The sequence below is a fragment of the Mytilus edulis genome, chromosome 1 (genome assembly GCF_963676685.1).
Source record: "Mytilus edulis chromosome 1, xbMytEdul2.2, whole genome shotgun sequence".
Lineage (NCBI taxonomy): Eukaryota > Metazoa > Mollusca > Bivalvia > Mytilida > Mytilidae > Mytilus > Mytilus edulis.
In genome coordinates, this window is record NC_092344.1 from 82,853,546 (window position 1) to 82,872,689 (window position 19,144).

A 19,144-nucleotide genomic window follows, 5' to 3' on the forward strand; every position below is an offset into this window, starting at 1 on the left:
GTCCTCAATGCTCTTCAACTTCGTAGTTTATTCGGCCTTTTTCACTTTTTTGGATTCGAGCGTCACTGATGAGTCTTTTGTAGACGAAACGCGCGTTTGGCGTATATATATAAAATCTAGTCCTTGTATTTTTCATGTCAGTGCTTTTTATAGCTTGTTATGAGACAACCGAAGCCGGCATCTTCTTACTTTTATATTAATTGTGTCGGTTTTATAAATGCATCAACCAGGATTGCGTGTGTCAACATGAAATTCATCAGTGACTATCGAAACAAAACTGTAAAAAAATCGATATTTTGATTAATTTAGATGAACAGTTTATTTACGGAAAATGATATGTCATTTCAAACGTGCCGACTACCGTTGAAATATTCGTGGAGAAACATCAACCAGCAGGCTCACGATTCATTGCTTGTACATAAAAACTAATAAAAGATATCAGGCTTACAGCATCTTAAACATTTACACCTACATCCAATGACGCTCTTATATATTGGTAAGATTGCGTACTCACCTTCGCTATAATACCGTAACACGAGCCCGGATGTTCCATTCAAAACAAACATTTTGATGGAAACTAGAACTTTGCTTGTGTTGGTAGATATAACAACATCCCCATTTCCACTGTAATATGATTCGTTGAAAATTATGGATCTATCTTCAATGTCATTGAATACCTGAAAAAGAAACAGCAATATTGTTTTTTTAATAAAAATGTATTATCAATACAAGAAATAGAAGACATTTTCAGAATATTTCGATTTGTACCTGATATTCATTATTTCATAACAAATAATCTATAAGGTACAAATCAGCACATTGTATTGCTCTTATTCTTTGGCAATTCACCTTTCTGGACCCATTGTTCAAATATTAATCAATTGATATGTTGTTGTCGATGATCCCAGTAAATGAGCCTCATCATGAAGATTGGTTATGTTAGAAGAAAATAATCAATGTCAACTCTTAGGATGAATAAATATGTGTCAGAGAAATTGATAACTTTATAAAAGCTTTTACCACGTAAAACTTGTTGTTTCAGTTGTTACATTTATACATATGAATATTGTTTTCATGAAATGCAATGTTCTTGGATTTGACTCTCGTTAATGTCTTGATCCATAGATGCACAAGTGATGTGTTTCCAGATTGCATTACCTCTCAAAAACTTTAGGGACTTTATATTGCTTGTGAGTAAGTTCTCCTAACATACACCTCCATTAACTCCTTTATATAATCCTGTATTACTTTATTCAGCTTGTTTTATAACCGAATGGTGATTTTAGAATTACAGTTTTACGTACAAGCATCAATTCAATATTTCTGGTGGATGTAGGGTTAGCGCTATAAAATCAGGTTTAATATACCATTATCTACATTTGAAAATGCCTGTACCATATCAGGAATATGACAGTTCTTGTCCATTCGTTTTTGAGGCGTTTTGTTATTTGATTTTGGCATGTGATTATGGACTTTCCGAATTGATTTTTCTCTAAGTTCAGTAGTTTTGTGATCTTACTTTTATTTGCAGTTTGCATTCAAACAATGGTTAGTTTATAAAAGATTTACACTTACATGACCACTGTGTCTAAACCACACCGGCAAAATTTGCTCGGACTCGATGGTATCTAACATCCGGCACAATGACGGAACACCAATAGACAAAAGAAAGGTAGGTTTCTCCTTATTTTTTTATTTTTTTTATGATATCGAAGAATATATATACATATACAACTATTTTCTATTGTGAGATGCAATATTTTCTACAACCGTTCTATATTAACGGAGAAATAAGTAAAAATGCATGTCAAAATGACGAATTGAGTGAACCTTGCCTCGAAATTGTTTAATTTCTCGTTAAATTATTCACATTGTACGGAAAGAAAGGTACGGGAAGATAGATATTGACACGGAGATTGAAAATTAAGTTATTATGAGCATCTCAAAAATTGTATTTCTGTGTATGGAACGAAAGAAAAGGGTCATGTCAAATTAGAATAAACCGGTTTCGTCAATGTTGTTGCTACACAATCACCCGGTTTCGTCTATATATATCACCCGGTTTTTTTTGGTTTTTTTTAACAAACAATTTATGAAAAGAAACTTTGCCACGGATCTGAACATTGTCTTTCGAGAATTTAAATATATATCTATTGTAAAGTAAACTTGGCGTGTTAAAATCTATTTTAAACGGGCACTTTTGGACATAGTTAATTATGATAATACACATTTTCCTAATGAAAGGCGTATCCCTTATTTCACTTAACTTCAAACTAATTTTAAATGGAATATAAATACTGAATAGCAAACACTGGTATCTAATTATTTTGTAACATTATTATATTTTCTTTGTTTATAATAGTAGTATGTAAAGATGAAAAACTAGAGGCTCTAAAGAGCCTGTGTCGCTCACCTTGGTCTATGTGAATATTAAACAATGGACAGAGATGGATTCATGACAAAATTGTGTTTTGGTGATGGTGATGTGTTTGTAGATCTTACTTTACTAAACATTCTTGCTGCTTACAATTATCTCTATCTATAACAGTACTTTCTGTGGAAAATGTTATTGAAAATCTTCAAATTTTAAGAAAATTGTTAAAAGTTGACTATGAAGGGCAATAACTCCTTAGGGGGTTATTTGACTAATAACGTCATACTGACTTATTTTTAGTTCTTACTTTGCTGTACATTATTGTTGTTTACAGTTTATCTCTATCTATAATAATATTCAAGATAATAACAAAAAAACAGCAACATTTTCTCAAAATTACCAATTCAGGGGCAGCAACCTAACAACCGATTATCCGATTCATCTGAAAATTCCAGAGCATATAGATCGTGACCTGATCAACAATTTTACTTCCTGTCAGATTTGCTCTTAAAGTGATATGAAACCAGTGAGTGGTGAAAAATAATGTTTATCCAATTCTTGAACCAATGCATGTATATATCATAAACTTAGAACTCTGAACACGATTTTGTCATTTTTTACGCAAATATATCGTATAATCGTCAATTTTTTTTTCTCTCTGTCTGTTATGATTTAAAAAATATGGCTGCTCATTAAATGCCGTGTTTTAAAGCCGAAGTTTACCGATTGTCACCTTATAGTAAACACATAACAAAAAGCATGGATATTGAACACGTGTTTAACATGTACAATCAGATAATTGTTTATTTTAATGACAGACCCATGCGTATTGCGATCACCGGATTTTTACGAGGAGGGTTACGCTCAGGTCACTATGCATACGGAAAATATGTCCGGCGAATTGCTTCCTGGAAGCAAGCAATTAAAAATAAGTAAACTTCTTCTACATGTGGACAAATTAAAGAATTTTCCTCAGAAAAAAGTATATGTACATAAGTTGTATAATGAAAACTATCCATTTAGTTATAAAAAACATATGCATGATTTTTTTTTAATTTGAGGTTTCTTATGACTTTAATGCTTTGGTTTTTGAGTTATAAGCCAAAAACTGCATTTTACCCCCATGTTCTATTTTTAGCCATGGCGGCCATCTTGGTTTGTTGGCCGAGTTACCGGACTCTTTTTTTAGCTCACCTGGCCCGAAGGGCCAAAAGAGCTTTTCCCATCACTTTGCGTCCGTCGTCCGTCGTCGTCCGTCGTCGTCAGTCGTCGTCGTCCGTCGTCGTCGTCGTCCGTCGTCGTTAACTTTTACAAAAATCTTCTCCTCTGAAACTACTGGGCCAAATTAAACCAAACTTGGCCACAATCTTTATCTATAATAATATTCAAGATAATAACCAAAAACAGCAAAATTTCCTTAAAATTACCATTTCAGGGACAGCAACCCAACAACGAAATGTCCGATTCATCTGAAAATTCCAGGGCAGATACATCGTAACCTGATCAACAATTTTACTTCCTGTCAGATTTGCTCTAAATGCTTTGGTTTTTGAGTGATAAGCCAAAACCTGCATTTTAACCCTATGTTCTATTTTTAGCCATGGCGGCCATCTTGGTTGGTTGGCCGGGTCACCGGACACATTTTTTAAACTAGATACCCCAATGATGAATATGGCCAAGTTTGGTTAAATTTGGCACAGTAGTTTCAGAGGAGAAGATTTTTGTAAAAGATAACTAAGATTTACGAAAAATGGTTAAAAATTGACTATAAAGGGCAATAACTCCTAAAGTGGTCAACTGACCATTTCGATCATTTGACTTATTTGTAGATCTTACTTTGCTGAACATTATTGCTGTTTACAGTTTATCTCTATCTATAATAATATTCAAGATAATAACCAAAATCAGCAAAATTTCCTTAAAATTACTAATTCAGGGGCAGCAACCCAACAATGGGTTATCCGATTCATCTGAAAATTTCAGGGCAGATAGATCTTCACCTGTTTAACAATTCTACCCCATGTCAGATTTGCTCTAAATGCTTTGGTTTTTGAGTTATAAGCCAAAAACTGCATTTTACCCCTATTACCGGACACATTTTTTAAACAAGATACCCCTATGATGATTGTGGCTAAGTTTGGTTTCATTTGGCCCAGTAGTTTCAGAGGAGAAGATTTTTGTAAAAGTTAACGACGACGACGGACGACGGACGACGACGGACGCCGGACGCCAAGTGATGAGAAAAGCTCACTTGGCCTTTTAGGCCAGGTGAGCTAATAAAAGGATGTGTTTTGATTGTGCCATAATTTTAATTTAATATACTATATTATATACACTTAGTTTACAATCTTTACTATTAATTATTAATACATTTATGCATTCAATCATTGACGAACAGTCCCAAACCGACTATAGTCTATACTGTTCTGCACAAATTAATCATGCATGCAGTCCTGCCAGATTTTCTGGTACTATATATACTGTGTTACTTGCGCACTAAAGCGTGTTTTCACAAAAACAATATCTGACGATTTTGAATTTTCAATGTGAATAAAAGTTGGTTTGCAAAACATGACCGTCATTTATATCTAGGTCTTATTAAGAAGAAGTGACGGTAACCACTTATCCCATAAACATTGACAATGAGACAACTTTCTTTTAGAAACACAAATTATGTTGAATTAATCAAGTTTAGGTCAGCGTATGCCTTAAACAATGAGAAAACCACACAAACTGCATGAAAGCAAGCTATAACAGGGCCCTAAATTATAAATGTAAAACAATTCAAACAAGAAAACTACCTGCCTATTTTATGTCCAAAACGCATATGGTATAAAGCAACCAAAGACAACCATGGGATTACAAGCGTGTGATTCAGGAATGGACTGAGTCAAAGTGTTGTCGCTGACACAAACAGTACAACAAAAGTACAAATAATAAAAAATGACGAAAAAACCTTAACTCGTCCGATGAAAGAGCCTGTATAGTAAATGCGCGATGTGTGCCAAAACTTGTATCATAGTTAAAATTATCCCTTAACGATTGTAGAAAAGATTACATACATAGAATGATTAGATTACTTATAAAGGTGTCCATCCTTTTGTGCGAGAAAATCACATATCAATTGTGTGTTTCGATTTTTAAGACCGTAAACTTTAATTTCAAGTTTAAACATGTTCAACATAGTTTCCCATAACTCATATAGAAAACGCATATTTAGAGAGCTTTAATCTCAATATGCTGTTAAAAAATTTCGGAATGCAAAGTAAATTAAAATATTTGTGTTCTATAAGAGTAGGAATTCAAGTGTTTGCTTATTATTTATTTGAATCTGAGACTCGATCATATAAATAATAAGCCGTTGTCCGGTGAACGAACTTGTTTTCCAACGACCCACAAAACTCCTTTTGAACGCTGAAGTTAAATAATCAATTATAATGTAATGCGATTATGATTTTTTTTATTTGACCAAACCGGGTTTATGCATTTTGAAATCTATGACGAAACCGGGTTGTATACATTGACGAAACCGGCCAGTTCCATTTTGACATGACCCATTTCTTTCGTTCCATACACAGAGATACAATTATGAAGATGCTCATAATAACTAAATTTGCAATCTCCGTGTCAATATCTATCTTCCCGTACCTTTCTTTCCGTACAATGTGAACAATTTAACGAGAAATTAAACAATTTCGAGGCAAGGTTCACTCAATTCGTCATTTTGACATGCATTTTTACTTATTTCTCCGTTAATATAGAACGGTTGTAGAAAATATTGCATCTCACAATAGAAAATAGTTGTATATGTATATATATTCTTCGATATCATAAAAAAAATAAAAAAATAAGGAGAAACCTACTTTTCTTTTGTCTATTGGTGTTCCGTCATTGTGCTGGATGTTTGATACCATCGAGTCCGAGCAAATTTTGCCGGTGTGGTTTAGACACAGTGATGACTTATTGATAAAGTTAGCTACAGATCATGATCAAGCTTTGTAATAAGTAGTATAAAGAGGGAGAGCCATTTTCCCGTGAATTCTTTTCATTCGATGAGATAGGTAAATCATGTTTTGAATAGCTAGATCGATGCTAATTATAGTACATGAACATACGTCACATTATTGATTTTTATACCTTGAACAGGTATTCCTACAAAAATCAAGGCCAAGACTATTGATTTTTTATGTTAACTTTGTTAAATTGTTAACTCCCTGTATGCACATAAGGTACCATACTACGTAACTTGTCCAACAAGCCAAATGACATGGAACAAGTTCAAATGGGATGCTGTTTTTCTCATTTTGAATATATGTATATGTATTTTTTGGATTGAGTTAAGTCTGCCAATTGATATTTTATCGTATGTTTTTCTATGTTGTGATGTTATGCTATTGTTTCAGAAAAAGGGAGAAGGCTTGGATCCATTAAAACGTTTAATCCCGCTGCAAATGTTTGCACCTGTCCTAAGTCAGGAATCTGATGTACAGTAGTTGTCGTTTGTTTATGTAATATATACGTTTTTCTCGTTTCTCGTTTTTTTTATATAGATTAGACCGTTGGTTTTCCCGTTTGAATGGTTGTACAGTAGTGGTTTTGGGGCCCTTTATAGCTTGTTGCTCGGTGTGAGCCAAGGATCCGTGTTGAAGGCCGTACTTTAACCTGTAATGGTTTACTTTTTAAATTGTTATTTGGATGGAGAGTTGTCTCATTGGCACTCACACCACATCTTCCTATATCTATATCTGTATTTGTTCTGGTCTTTTAATGTTTTATCGTCTATAAGATAATATATACTTTAACCGGCGAACATCTTACATCCGTTGGTCATAGAACACCTTACTTGTGTTACTAACACTTGTTATATGGCCTTTTTGTGTTACTAACACTTGTTATATGGCCTGGCATTTTAACATATCGGCCCTTCGTTGTGAAACAGATGAAATAGCTTCTTGATGTTTAACCTGCACTCACGATTTGTAGTGTAATTGATTTGTTCTGTGGTGTTGTTTATTTTCTGATGACTTAGGTACCGGTGCAGGGACGGTGGTAAAAATGTCAGTACAAGTATCTACACAGTGAATTTGCGACAAAATTGCTGTTGACTGCATTTGATACATATACTACCATGTTCGAAAAAGGTGTCGAAAAATTGTTTGTTTTGTTTTGAAACTTGTATACAATGGCCTCATTTTAAGTTATGTGTATATTACACACGCAGCATTTAGGCTTCATTGCAAAATAATAAATTATCGTGTTATTGGTTATAATGTACAAGCACCTACATTAGTTTGTCGGCAGTTGTTCCTTGCATATATGTAATAAATGTAAACACATTTATAGAAAGTAAGTCAAGAGTATGGACAGTCATAGGAATGCACTCAATAAGTGATATATTATTTGTTTCTTTAATAAAATGAAATACTATATAGTCAAATGAACCAGATTGACTCTATGAATTAAGCAAACATCCGAAAACATATGATAGAAACATTAAAATTTAATATAACAACACAAAAAATGCAAAACGTCTGAGCGTGATTCGAACCTTATCTTCAACACAATCTCTCTATATAAGTACAATTTAACGATGTTCCAATTTTTTCATTAGAATATTGTTTTTTTGTGTAATAAGGACATACCAAACCAGTTACTTTTTTGAGGGAAAAGTAGTATAAATTACAACAGTCACAAAAAGCATAATTTTTTTTTGGTTTGAAATGTCCTTCTGGGGGGATTCCCTGTTTTCCCCACCTAAAAACACCCTAAATTCCGCATTATAGACTTTCATCCTTTTTGAGGGTTGAATTAACTATTTATAACACATATCATAATATATGTAAATCGAGATATTGATCAAAAAGCATTTTCATTTTTTGTTTTTATAGTATTTATAAATATGTATAAATTCTATTCTGTCGGCACTTTTTGAAATTGGCCCTTCTGTGACAAAATCCACGGCATATTGGCCCTACCTCTTTATGACATAGTACTGGACAGTGGAAGCGCTAAAAGGCGGTTTGGTTTGATCAAATTTGAAAATAGATTTGATAATCATTACGGTGGAGAAAATATATTGCTTCTCTGCGGATAACCTGAATACTACAATCGAGACAGTAAAATTATCGAATTTTGAATTATTAGACATTGGTAACAAATTTACGAATATATATACGTCAATAAATTGACGCAAACAATCCAATACACTTCGTTTCACTTTCTTTCAATAACAATGTACTCCATGAAATGCCACTCAGAATACAGGAAAAGTCGAAATGTCTGCTCGTATGAGCGATATTGGTAACTGTTAAATGTTAAAATATAGTCAATATGCAGTCATGAATATAATAACAGATAGTGTTACATCATGTTATTAATGAATACTTGGGAATAACTAAATAAAATAATATGTTTTACATTTAGAAGGAAATAACGATAATCGAATCTAATTTTTGTAATAGTCTGTTTAGATGAAACACATGAAAAAAAGTTAGAAGAGAGCCGGATTTAGATGTGGTTTTAGATTATGTTTTCCATGTGTGCCACTATTTTGTTTTTTTTTAGTTTTATTAATTTAACTTTTGTTTGGTACATTCAAATATTTTTTCAGATAAAGCTTTTTCTTTATTCTTAATCGGTTTGTTTACTTTTTTTCTTTTCAACGTTACATCGTGCCTAAAGGTGCATGACCAAAGTCAATATATACCGAAAAACATTGGAAAAGAAATCTTTCAAAAACAAATAATAATGATATAGAGAAGTCCAACAAGCCTATACAACTATATTACTTTTAAACTTGTTCTTTTATAGAAAAAAAAAAACAAATGAGAAAATATAAAAAGAGTGACAAAAATTAAAATCACACGCTGAGATTTTGAAATTTAAAAACATATTTTTTTAAGGCTAATACTAACACCAAATATAAAAAAATGCACAATACGATTTAAACATTAACACACTGAAAATTTAAATTATTCATTCCGATTAAAAATTATCAATACATATACCGGAATTTGAAATTACAGACTAGCTAATCAAGTGTGTGTTTGTATATGTATCTAGGTGAATTAAAAAAGGATAAGAATATCATTCAATATTTTGACGATTGTATTTCTTACAACCCAGACAAACACTTATGCAACATAAGCTAACACAAAAAGAAAGGACATGGGAAATACGTCAGAGACAACAACCCGACATAATTGCAGAAAACCGCACAAGGCCATTTATGGGTCCTCAACACAGCGAAAAAAAACCTGCACACGGAGTCGTGCTTCAAATGGACCCTTATCAAAAATACGTATTAGTTCAGTGAAAAATTAGTGTTTTTCGAACATAAAATTAGGGCTGTTATCGATATGAATTATGAATACAAATGGTTTACTTACTGAAATTTCAAAACTATTGGACTGATTTTTTGTAAAACTCATGTAAATTTTCTCTCCAATAGGTCTGATGAACCGCCACGTACAAGGTGATTGATTAGGGACGACCAGTTCACCACCAGCATTGGTAATGTTTTTACCACATGGTTTAGTTTCTACAAAATCAATATAGATGTTGTTATTTCTATTATAGTGAAAAAGTAACTATCATTTGATATGAAGTAATTATAATAGTCACGAAACTGTTGGTATGCAAATATTCTTTTCTACAACTTTATATTGTAAAGATGAAGATATGATCTTACTGAAATTAGCATTGATATTATTCTTTTCGCTAAAATGAGGTGATAATTTGGCGTTAAACGCATATGTACATGTACCGATTCATCTAATCATATGTTCATTGGTTCAATGTAACCGTCTCATTCGAATTGACTTATCTTCGTAATTATGTCACATATATTGTTTTTGAGCAGAAAAGTTAAATGTTCCCCTTACTAAAGCAAATGATGTTGCTCTCGAAATTTTTATTATTCTATTCTGAAACGTCGACAAAATCTCAAGTACTTTCTGACATTTATTAAGCTGATGAACATGCGACAAAGGTATAAATATTTAACTAATTGATAATGTCTGAATTGTCACCATTCTACATAAAATAGAAGAAAACTTTGACTGTAGTTATGCATCGACCTTTCTGGTGTTTCAATCAGTAATTGTTGTTGATGGTTTAAACTTAGTTACTATCGATTAGATCAATAATTAAAGTCAGTTTGACTTCTATAAATCTTCAAAATGCAGAATATATGATCATAATATCAAATGTAATATTATGTAGCTAAATAAATATTTCATATTTTTACTTGTTGTCATACGATTTATGGAGATTTTTCCTCCATAATTTTTGTCAATTAATAATAAAGTTGTCCATTAGGTGTCTGTGGTTGCTCCTAGACCACACTCTCATCACAAAAAAAGTCTATAAAAAGACCATCAGATGTCTGAGCAATCTCGAACTTGTTTAGGACCAGCTTGGGTCGTCAATCACCAGTTGATTTCCTACTTATACAGAGTTTAATATAATTAGCGACCAGAACAACCATTGATATTGTCACTAACAAATGCTGTATCATTCAAATAACAGTCCCTTGACATGAATTGCCCCTTTCATTCATATCTAAATGATGTCGTTTAAAATCATGGGCACTTGACCAATTGCAGTTACGGTAAAATCATTCATCATTTATTTACCTTAATACATTTCTGTCCCAATGGTCCCAAAAACTTACCTCGAAAGACAGTCTGAGTCTTCACCAAATCCTGTCAAAGCAAATTAGAAATTTTAACACCAAAGATCGATACCTCTCGAGATAATCAACCAAAATATTAGTGGAAAAGCCTTTCTACATATTCTATATTTTCAAACTTAATTCAAAAAAGTGTTATTTGAATGAGGAATTGACCCTATTAGTTTTTTTTTATTTCATTCTTTTTTTAAGTGAAGGAGAAAGGAATGCTATAAAACTACAACTCTTTGGAAGATGGAAAGCATATTCATTCCAGCTTTACAACAAGGAGCTGTATGATTGTCAACGAGACAACTATCCACCGAGGTACAAATGAAGTGGATGTAAGCAATTCTATGCTACTAAACACGGCCTTCAATCACGTAAAACTCTTTCAGAAATCAAAACTATGCTTGACTTATTGTAGTCACAATGGACTCTATCAACTTAGAACTTGGATTCCTAATTTTTACCCAAATATTTCTTTATTACGTTGATTTAGAACTAAACGACATAATATAATTTTAAAATATGTTCTTATAAAAGAAGATCACACCGACAAGCGAAACAAAGGTAAGTAATAAAAGACAGTATTGTGATAATACATACCAACATTATCCAATAGAATAACAATTTTACACACACCATATTTCTTCATCAAACATCAGTTCAACAGTGATTGCTATGTAATAACGCGGAAGACGGAAATTCGGGGTATTTTTTGTTGTATAAACAGAAATCGGAAATGAAAACTGTAGTTACTGTAACAATCATTTGAACAATGTACTCCTACCGTGTAAATTGAAGAAATACACCCCCATACAAAAATGATCATAAAAAATGGTACGACTACAACCCCTCATATTCATCTCATTCATTGTTAAAAAAATCAGAAAGTTGTTTGAACGTAGAAGTTTTAGAGTCTACGTGCTATATTTTGACAAGTACCCATAATGAAATATTCATCACTACATACTACCGTTACGTTAGGACAATTTTAATATATTATGAAAATTCTACATGCTCCTCCCTTATACAAGCAAAGCACTGAACCTTTTTTTTTTAGTTTTACTTTCAACAACAAAATGTGGAGTGTAAAGATACAGTCAAACGACTATTATCATACTGCCGACTTTTGACCCGCAGTGTTTATGATTTATCGACATGTTACTTACTCTATGACAGTTCATTCTTGTTCTCGCTCAATTGGGAGCAAACAACAGAAAAAAATTAAAGCCTACAATGAATTCATTTGGAGGGAAAATATTCTTTTACGTTTTCTCTACATGACACAAAAACTTCGGAAAACACTCAATTGTTCCAAGAATTGCACCGATTGTAAGTTAAGTTTTACATCTTAAAGTGACTCTTGTTCGACCGAGTACTACAATATCTCACAAAGAATATGTTACAGACCTTCTAAAATTCAAACTGACCATTATTCCGTGCGTTCATCGTGTATCGTGCGTGTTGCGTGCGTGCATCGTGCGTGTATCGTGCGTGTACCAATCGTGCGTTCATCATTCATCGTTCCGTGTATTTTCCGTGTAACGTGCGTGTATCGTGTATTCTTAATCGTGTATCGTGCGTGTATCGTGCGTGTATCGTGCGCTCATCAATCATTCATTCTTAACCGTGTATCGTGCGTGTATCGTGCGTTCATCAATCATTCATTCTTATAACCGTGTATCGTGCGTTCGTCAATCGTGTATAATTGTGTAGATCAGATAACATGCATTTGTGAAACGTTCATCTCTGATTGTGTAACGTTCATACATTGCGGTTTTTATATGATAGTCGGTTATAGAGCTCACCAAAGCTTATATTTTTTCTCACGGTTAAAGTATATGTATATAAATTATTTAAATAAAATGTACAGTCATACTTACTTTCTTGTAGACACTTAATTAACTTCATCGTACATAACGTTCATACAGATTCATGACTTTTTATGTAAATATTTTATCATGTGTAAATATTTTGTGGTTATTCGGTGAATCTTGGCTGGGACTGACACATTTTTATATAACGATACATGTTGTACGTACAAACAATAACATGATATTGACATTTCTACGACAGAAGAGCTAAAATTGGAATTTCTATTCAACTGAGCGAATTTCAAAATGGACTTAAAAATATACTGTTGACCAACTGTTATTTGTTAAAAATATTCTGTCAATTAAAAACAAATGTGGTTTTGCAAAATTTAAATGTGGGGTACCTCCACTAAAAAAAATAGAAACTGGAAAGTATGAAACAAAAGTAGTCCACGAGATGACATGTGTTGTAGCTTTACTATTGAAGATGAACTTCATGTCATTCTTAAATGCCCATTAAATGTAGTTTTAAGACAAGTATTATACATTTTAATGAACATTTTAACCCGCGGCTATAATTATCAGATAGCGAAAATTTTATATTTTTATTTAATAACGGCAATGTTGCTGCTATAGTCGCCAAAAACACCAACAATATTTTATTGAAAAGAAACTATACAAATCCTTGGTTGTAAATCCTAGGTAGATTATAATTCTTCGCTTGTTTGGCAAATTCCTATGCTATTAAGATATTTTCAAATATTTAAGTTTTGATAAATACCATTATAAATATCATTTTTGTCTTAGTTTCTGATGGTCACATGCACGTTATGTTATTTCATTGAGAAAATACAATATACAAGATTGTCGGGTAAATGTGGATTGCGGATTAAAATGTTAAATGTCAAATATGAATTAACAAATTAAACTGAGGCGAATTAACACGAATATGTATTTCCTCTTCAACAGTGTTTGAATTCTCTTTTCTGAATTTCATTTAAACTAAGCTAATTATGTTTTGTGGAAAATTGAATAAAAATAAACATTATATGTATTTGAAGGCATTATTTTAATTAAACAAATATAAGATCACGCAAATACATCATGTTTTATTTTAAATTGAGGAACTTTTAAAACTTGAAACAGACTAGTTGTTAACCTTCTATGATTATTAAAGAATGACGGATGTTGTTTTTTTTATCGGTACGTCTAAACACTGCTAAGGAATCCTTAGTGCACTAAGACTTTGACTATACAATGCCGCTAAGGACTAGAAGGAGTGCTGTTATATGTATTATTATTATATATCATGTTAGAGATTGATATTTAATGCATAAATTTCAAATTTTACAGAAAAATAATCATAAATAAACGAAATATTCAACATTATTTAGACACGTGCCGGTTTTTCTTTGATATGCCGAAAATCAATGAACTGTTTGACACGTGCCAAATAACATATATATATAGCAACTGATTAAACAATGACGATCTATTTTATTTTAAGTGATTTAAAACAATTGTATCGAAAAGATGTATGCTTCAAATATTTATAATTAAATGTGTTGTTCTTATTTAAAATGATGAAAAGGACAAATAATTTTGCTGTTGTTTTATTTCTTTTGAAACAAAATTGTTTGCCATAGGAGCACGACTTTGATGTGCGCCAACTTGTAAATAAGAGTGTGGTCAGTTTGTTAAAATGTTTATGTAAGATAAACGGAGACAAAAGGAATATATATATTTATAAGTGTTTTGTTTTTATTTCAATTCCGACAAAGATGCGTGTAAATACAAATGGTTTCACTAAAAATATGAGTAAATTCCGAAAACCATCATAAGAAACAACTATGTTAAGTTTCATGAAATGGGTAAGCGGTTCTCAAGTTACAGTGCGACATGCCATAAAACGTCCCGTCAAAATGTTGACGGGCGTATAAAAAAGCGTAGTGCGCCCGTATGTCAAAAGAAATCTGATTTGTATGTTTTTTGTCGAGTCTTCGACTTTAGTCGAAAAAGCGAGACTAAGCGATCCTACATTCCGTCGGCGTCTTTGAAATTTTAATGACCCGTCCGTTTCTTAAACTATCCTGGATTTCTATAAAACTTGGACAGAAGCTTGTGAATAATCATAAGATAGTATCAGGAAGTTTTAAAACATTTATTAGATTCATAAACTGTCCTGGATTTTTACCAAACATGGACAGAAGCTTTTTTAATCAAAAGATAGTATCAACAGGAATATTTTATTGATTTATTTCCTCATTGTTGTTGAGCATGCGATTAACAGAAAGAATAGGCGAGACACTGGGTTCCGCGGAACCTTTACGATTTTTTTTTAACAAATTGTCTGTTTAACATATTGTATGAGATAATTTATGAAATAATTACTGTGGTGTGTTCATTACTCACTGTTGAAGGCCGTGGGGTAACTTATGGTGAAAACTTCTGTGTCATTTTATTTCTTGCGATGAGTTGTCTCATCCCAAATCATACCACATCTTTTTCTTGTTATCAAAACTTCAACATGTATTTTCAAAAACTTTAAGAACGATTGTACGAATATGTATTGAAACCTCGTAACCAGCTTCAACATGTTCATGTGTGGACAAGTATCATTTGCAAATCTATAAAACACGTATTCAAAATGGCGATTAACTGGAAACAACAAAGTATACCACAATTTGTGAAAACGCTCCACGAAGAAGTCAAGCTGACGACGGACGACGACAAAGTGATGCCAATATACGAACGCAAAATTTGTATGCGGTCTTTTAAAAACCAACATTAGGTCTATTACTCTGTTGACAAATTTATCATTTACTTGAAATGATTTCAAAATACACTTGAGAAAATACTTCTTCGTTCTGATTTTTTTTTTCTCAAGAATTATTCATTTATAAGTATCCAACTTTACCGATCTTGTCGATTAAACGTTAAGAAATCAGATAGGAGGATTCCCGTGTAATCAGTAACTAATTTGACACTTGTAAGACGGTTCATTGATTTTCGGCATATCAAAGAAAAACAGGCGCGTGTCTTGATAATGTTGAATATCTTGTTTATTTATTATTACTTTTCTATAAAATTTGAAATGTATGCATTAAATATCGATATATACCATAATATGAAAAGAAATTACATGTAACAGAATCCCATCTAGTCCTTAGTGGCATGTTATAAGTTCTTAGTGCACTAAGGACTCCTTTAGACGCACCCGTGTTTTTTTTTTACCATGGGGTGTTTTTTGTTCTGTTACTGAGGAGATTTTGTGTCCTTTATGAATCCATATGACAAAGACTCCAATAAGAATAAATTTTGTTTCATAGAAAAATCGGTAGCTTTTATCCAATTTTTGTTCATTTTAACGGATATAATAAAATACAAACAATTAATTGAAGTTTCGTATCTATCAAGACCAAGCAATTTTTGACTAGTATAAAGGGTTGCCTTTGTTTTATAGGTCAAAACGGTATTATTCGTTTTGCGTTAAATTGAGTTGAATAATGAAATAATAGCTCAGCACACTTCGGCGCAGACCAGCAGACTTTGGCGCAATGGAGTGCGATGTTTTATAAAACGCGGGATATCTTAATTAAAGTCTACATATGTGCAATTATTATGAGCAGTATATTTGTTTCAATGTCAGTATATAAAGCATTTACTATAGTGTTATTGCCTATGGATGTTATAGTTTAAGTTGCTGCGTTCTTATTGAGAGATCGTCCTATTTGATGTTTTGCAAGTGGAAATTATTCTTGCTTCTACATGTATCGTTACTTAATTTGTTCCTCTAATGAGATCCTCATTTACCATTATATAATCATAAGAATAGTTTGCGGACCCGTATGTATTTAGGGAATGATACTCAATCGTACGTATAAAAACAAATCTTTCGTGTATTTCCCGTTTCACAGTCCTACATGTATATTGAATTTTACTCACAACTCAGTAAGTTGATACCAGCGCGGGGTACATGTATGCTTAAACCTCTTATTCTTCGATTGCTGTCTGATTGACGAATACCCGTCATTTTATATATTTAGATTTTTTTTAATTTGTGTTTGAGGGATGCACCCAGTTGCACCTTTTCATTTAAGATATATTTCCGTGACGTAACCTCGAAAGATTAGTCACACCACTAAAAACAATAAGGGAAATGAAACTTCTTCTCGCATGTTGCACTTTGGGTAATAGTTCTCTTCGACAAAGTACTGCCTTGAACTCAATTTTGGTATAAATATAAAGAAGCCACAATTTGGTTCTGAAATGTATAATTTTGTAAACGCCAAAAGCTATGTAGCATATCCCTTAATTGATACAGGCTCTTAAATTCGACAATGTTTAGAGACAGTGCTAGGGCTGTTAGCAAGTCAAGGTCACTAAACTCTCATTATCCTTTTAGAGATTTTCTGAAAATACAATGGCTTTTGCCTTATTCGAAACTAAAACATTAGCAAATATAACTGGTGGCCTTCGGCTGTCAATTGTTCTTTTCGGGTTGTTGTCTCTTTGACACATTCCCGATTTTCATTCTTAGTTTTAAAATCACTAAAAATACTATTTACAATTGTCAGTTCAAAATACATTTAAGAAGTCAGTGCGATGATACATGTTATATTCTACTGAATTTACTATATCCGTTATTATTACGTAATATATATATTATATAAGGCCTGTGTCCAGGTGGAAATAACGGGCCGTAATAACAATATGTGATTTGTATGTCAGGTGAAAGTGACAACGGGTGGTATGTATACTAACATGTTTATCGTCTTCCATTATACATGAGGGTGTAAATGGGGGTTTATAGATGGAAACTATAGACAAAAAAATAAAGAATACAAAAAATAACTAGACAAATAGAAAAGAAAATTATGAGGTACTAGAATATATGGAATAAAGATTGATCGGCAAAAGGTACAACGAATTATAAAACAAATTGCCTAAAAATATAAAACACAGAACTACTGAATCCCCATTCAGACCCTCATGATCTAACATTTAAAGCTTTAGGACATTTATGGGCATGCGATACAGTTTTAGACCACCGACAGAGATTTTTTTTACAAAATCAATTTGTACATGTGTATATGTGCTTAAAATTATATCTTCATGTGCTAAATTTGGGTTTGAATTATTCGACATTTACTTAATATTTCGGTTTCTTGGACATTTCTGTCCTTTGAGCAGACACCCTTAACATTTTATGTTTCAAAATATAAAGATATGCAGATTTCGGTAAAGAGATAAGGAATATCTTCGATACAAAATTGGGTTCTTACTACATTAGTGTAACAATTCTTTGTTAATAATTGATTTTTGTTAAAAGAAATTGATTTAAGAAAAAACGGTATTTTTGTTGAATATTTATCTAGTTAAAAAAAGTCGTTAATTTCTTCATAATAGTTGGAACAAAAATCTCCATACGGTATCAAGCCAAATTTCTAAAAAGAAGGGACATATGCTCTTAAGCTAATGGTTAAATCTCGAAAAAATGTTAAAATGCTAAAAGTTTTTAGAAGAAAGAGTTTAATGTCTACTATTTTAGATTAATTCTGCGAATTTTTTTTGTCTGCAAAATCATAAAACAGAGAGATAAAGAGAATCACAAATAATTGAATAAAATGGAGGATTGAAATGAAGAATGTGTCAAAGAGACAACAATCCAACCAATGAGCAGAAAATGGTGCGTCTAAACACGGCTAAGGACTCCTAAGTGCGCTAATATGTTATAATATGCTACTAAGGACTAAAAGAGTGATGTGCAATGTAAACAAATTTCTTATCTAGATAGAGATTGATATTTAATGCATACATTCAAATTTAATCAATAAAAGATCACTGATAATAATTGAACAATGCCTGTACCGGTTTTCGTTAATTTTTCCGAAAATCACTGAACTATAAGACACGTGTCAAATTACATAACTGATAACACTATTACCTTAAAAAATGAACAAAATAATTATTTAGAGAGGAAAATTACCCAGACATTTAGATATATTTACCATAAAAATATGTTTTTAAATTTTTAAAAAATCATTTAATATGCATCGGTTTATGATTTAATGAAAAAATATAGAAAATTGTTAAGCTGTTTTTTTTTAGGAAGGAAAATAATGTTTGCATCGAGAAAACTAGCCCCTCCCCTATAAATGATCATTAATTTACCTACGTGGGAGTTTAAATTTTGGACACCGATCGCGAGGCCTGACTGCCATAAACAACAGATATGAACAGCAAACAGTGGATACACCAATTCATTGATATGTATGA

The 19,144-nt window shown here is 32.2% G+C and overlaps 1 protein-coding gene across 1 annotated transcript in view; it reads right to left on the minus strand.

The window, feature by feature from the left end:
* LOC139492173 (adhesion G protein-coupled receptor L1-like) overlaps nt 1-11,738 on the minus strand; it is a 56,340-nt gene extending 44,602 nt beyond the window's left edge. The window contains exons 1-4 of the mRNA XM_071280337.1: nt 11,655-11,738; nt 11,049-11,079; nt 9,763-9,914; nt 515-677 (exon numbers count right to left, since the gene is read on the minus strand). Of these exons, the coding sequence (XP_071136438.1) occupies nt 515-677; nt 9,763-9,914; nt 11,049-11,079; nt 11,655-11,693 (385 nt within the window). The 5' untranslated portion in view covers nt 11,694-11,738. The remainder of the gene's footprint in view (nt 1-514; nt 678-9,762; nt 9,915-11,048; nt 11,080-11,654) is intronic.
* Between the last annotated feature and the right edge of the window lie 7,406 nt (nt 11,739-19,144).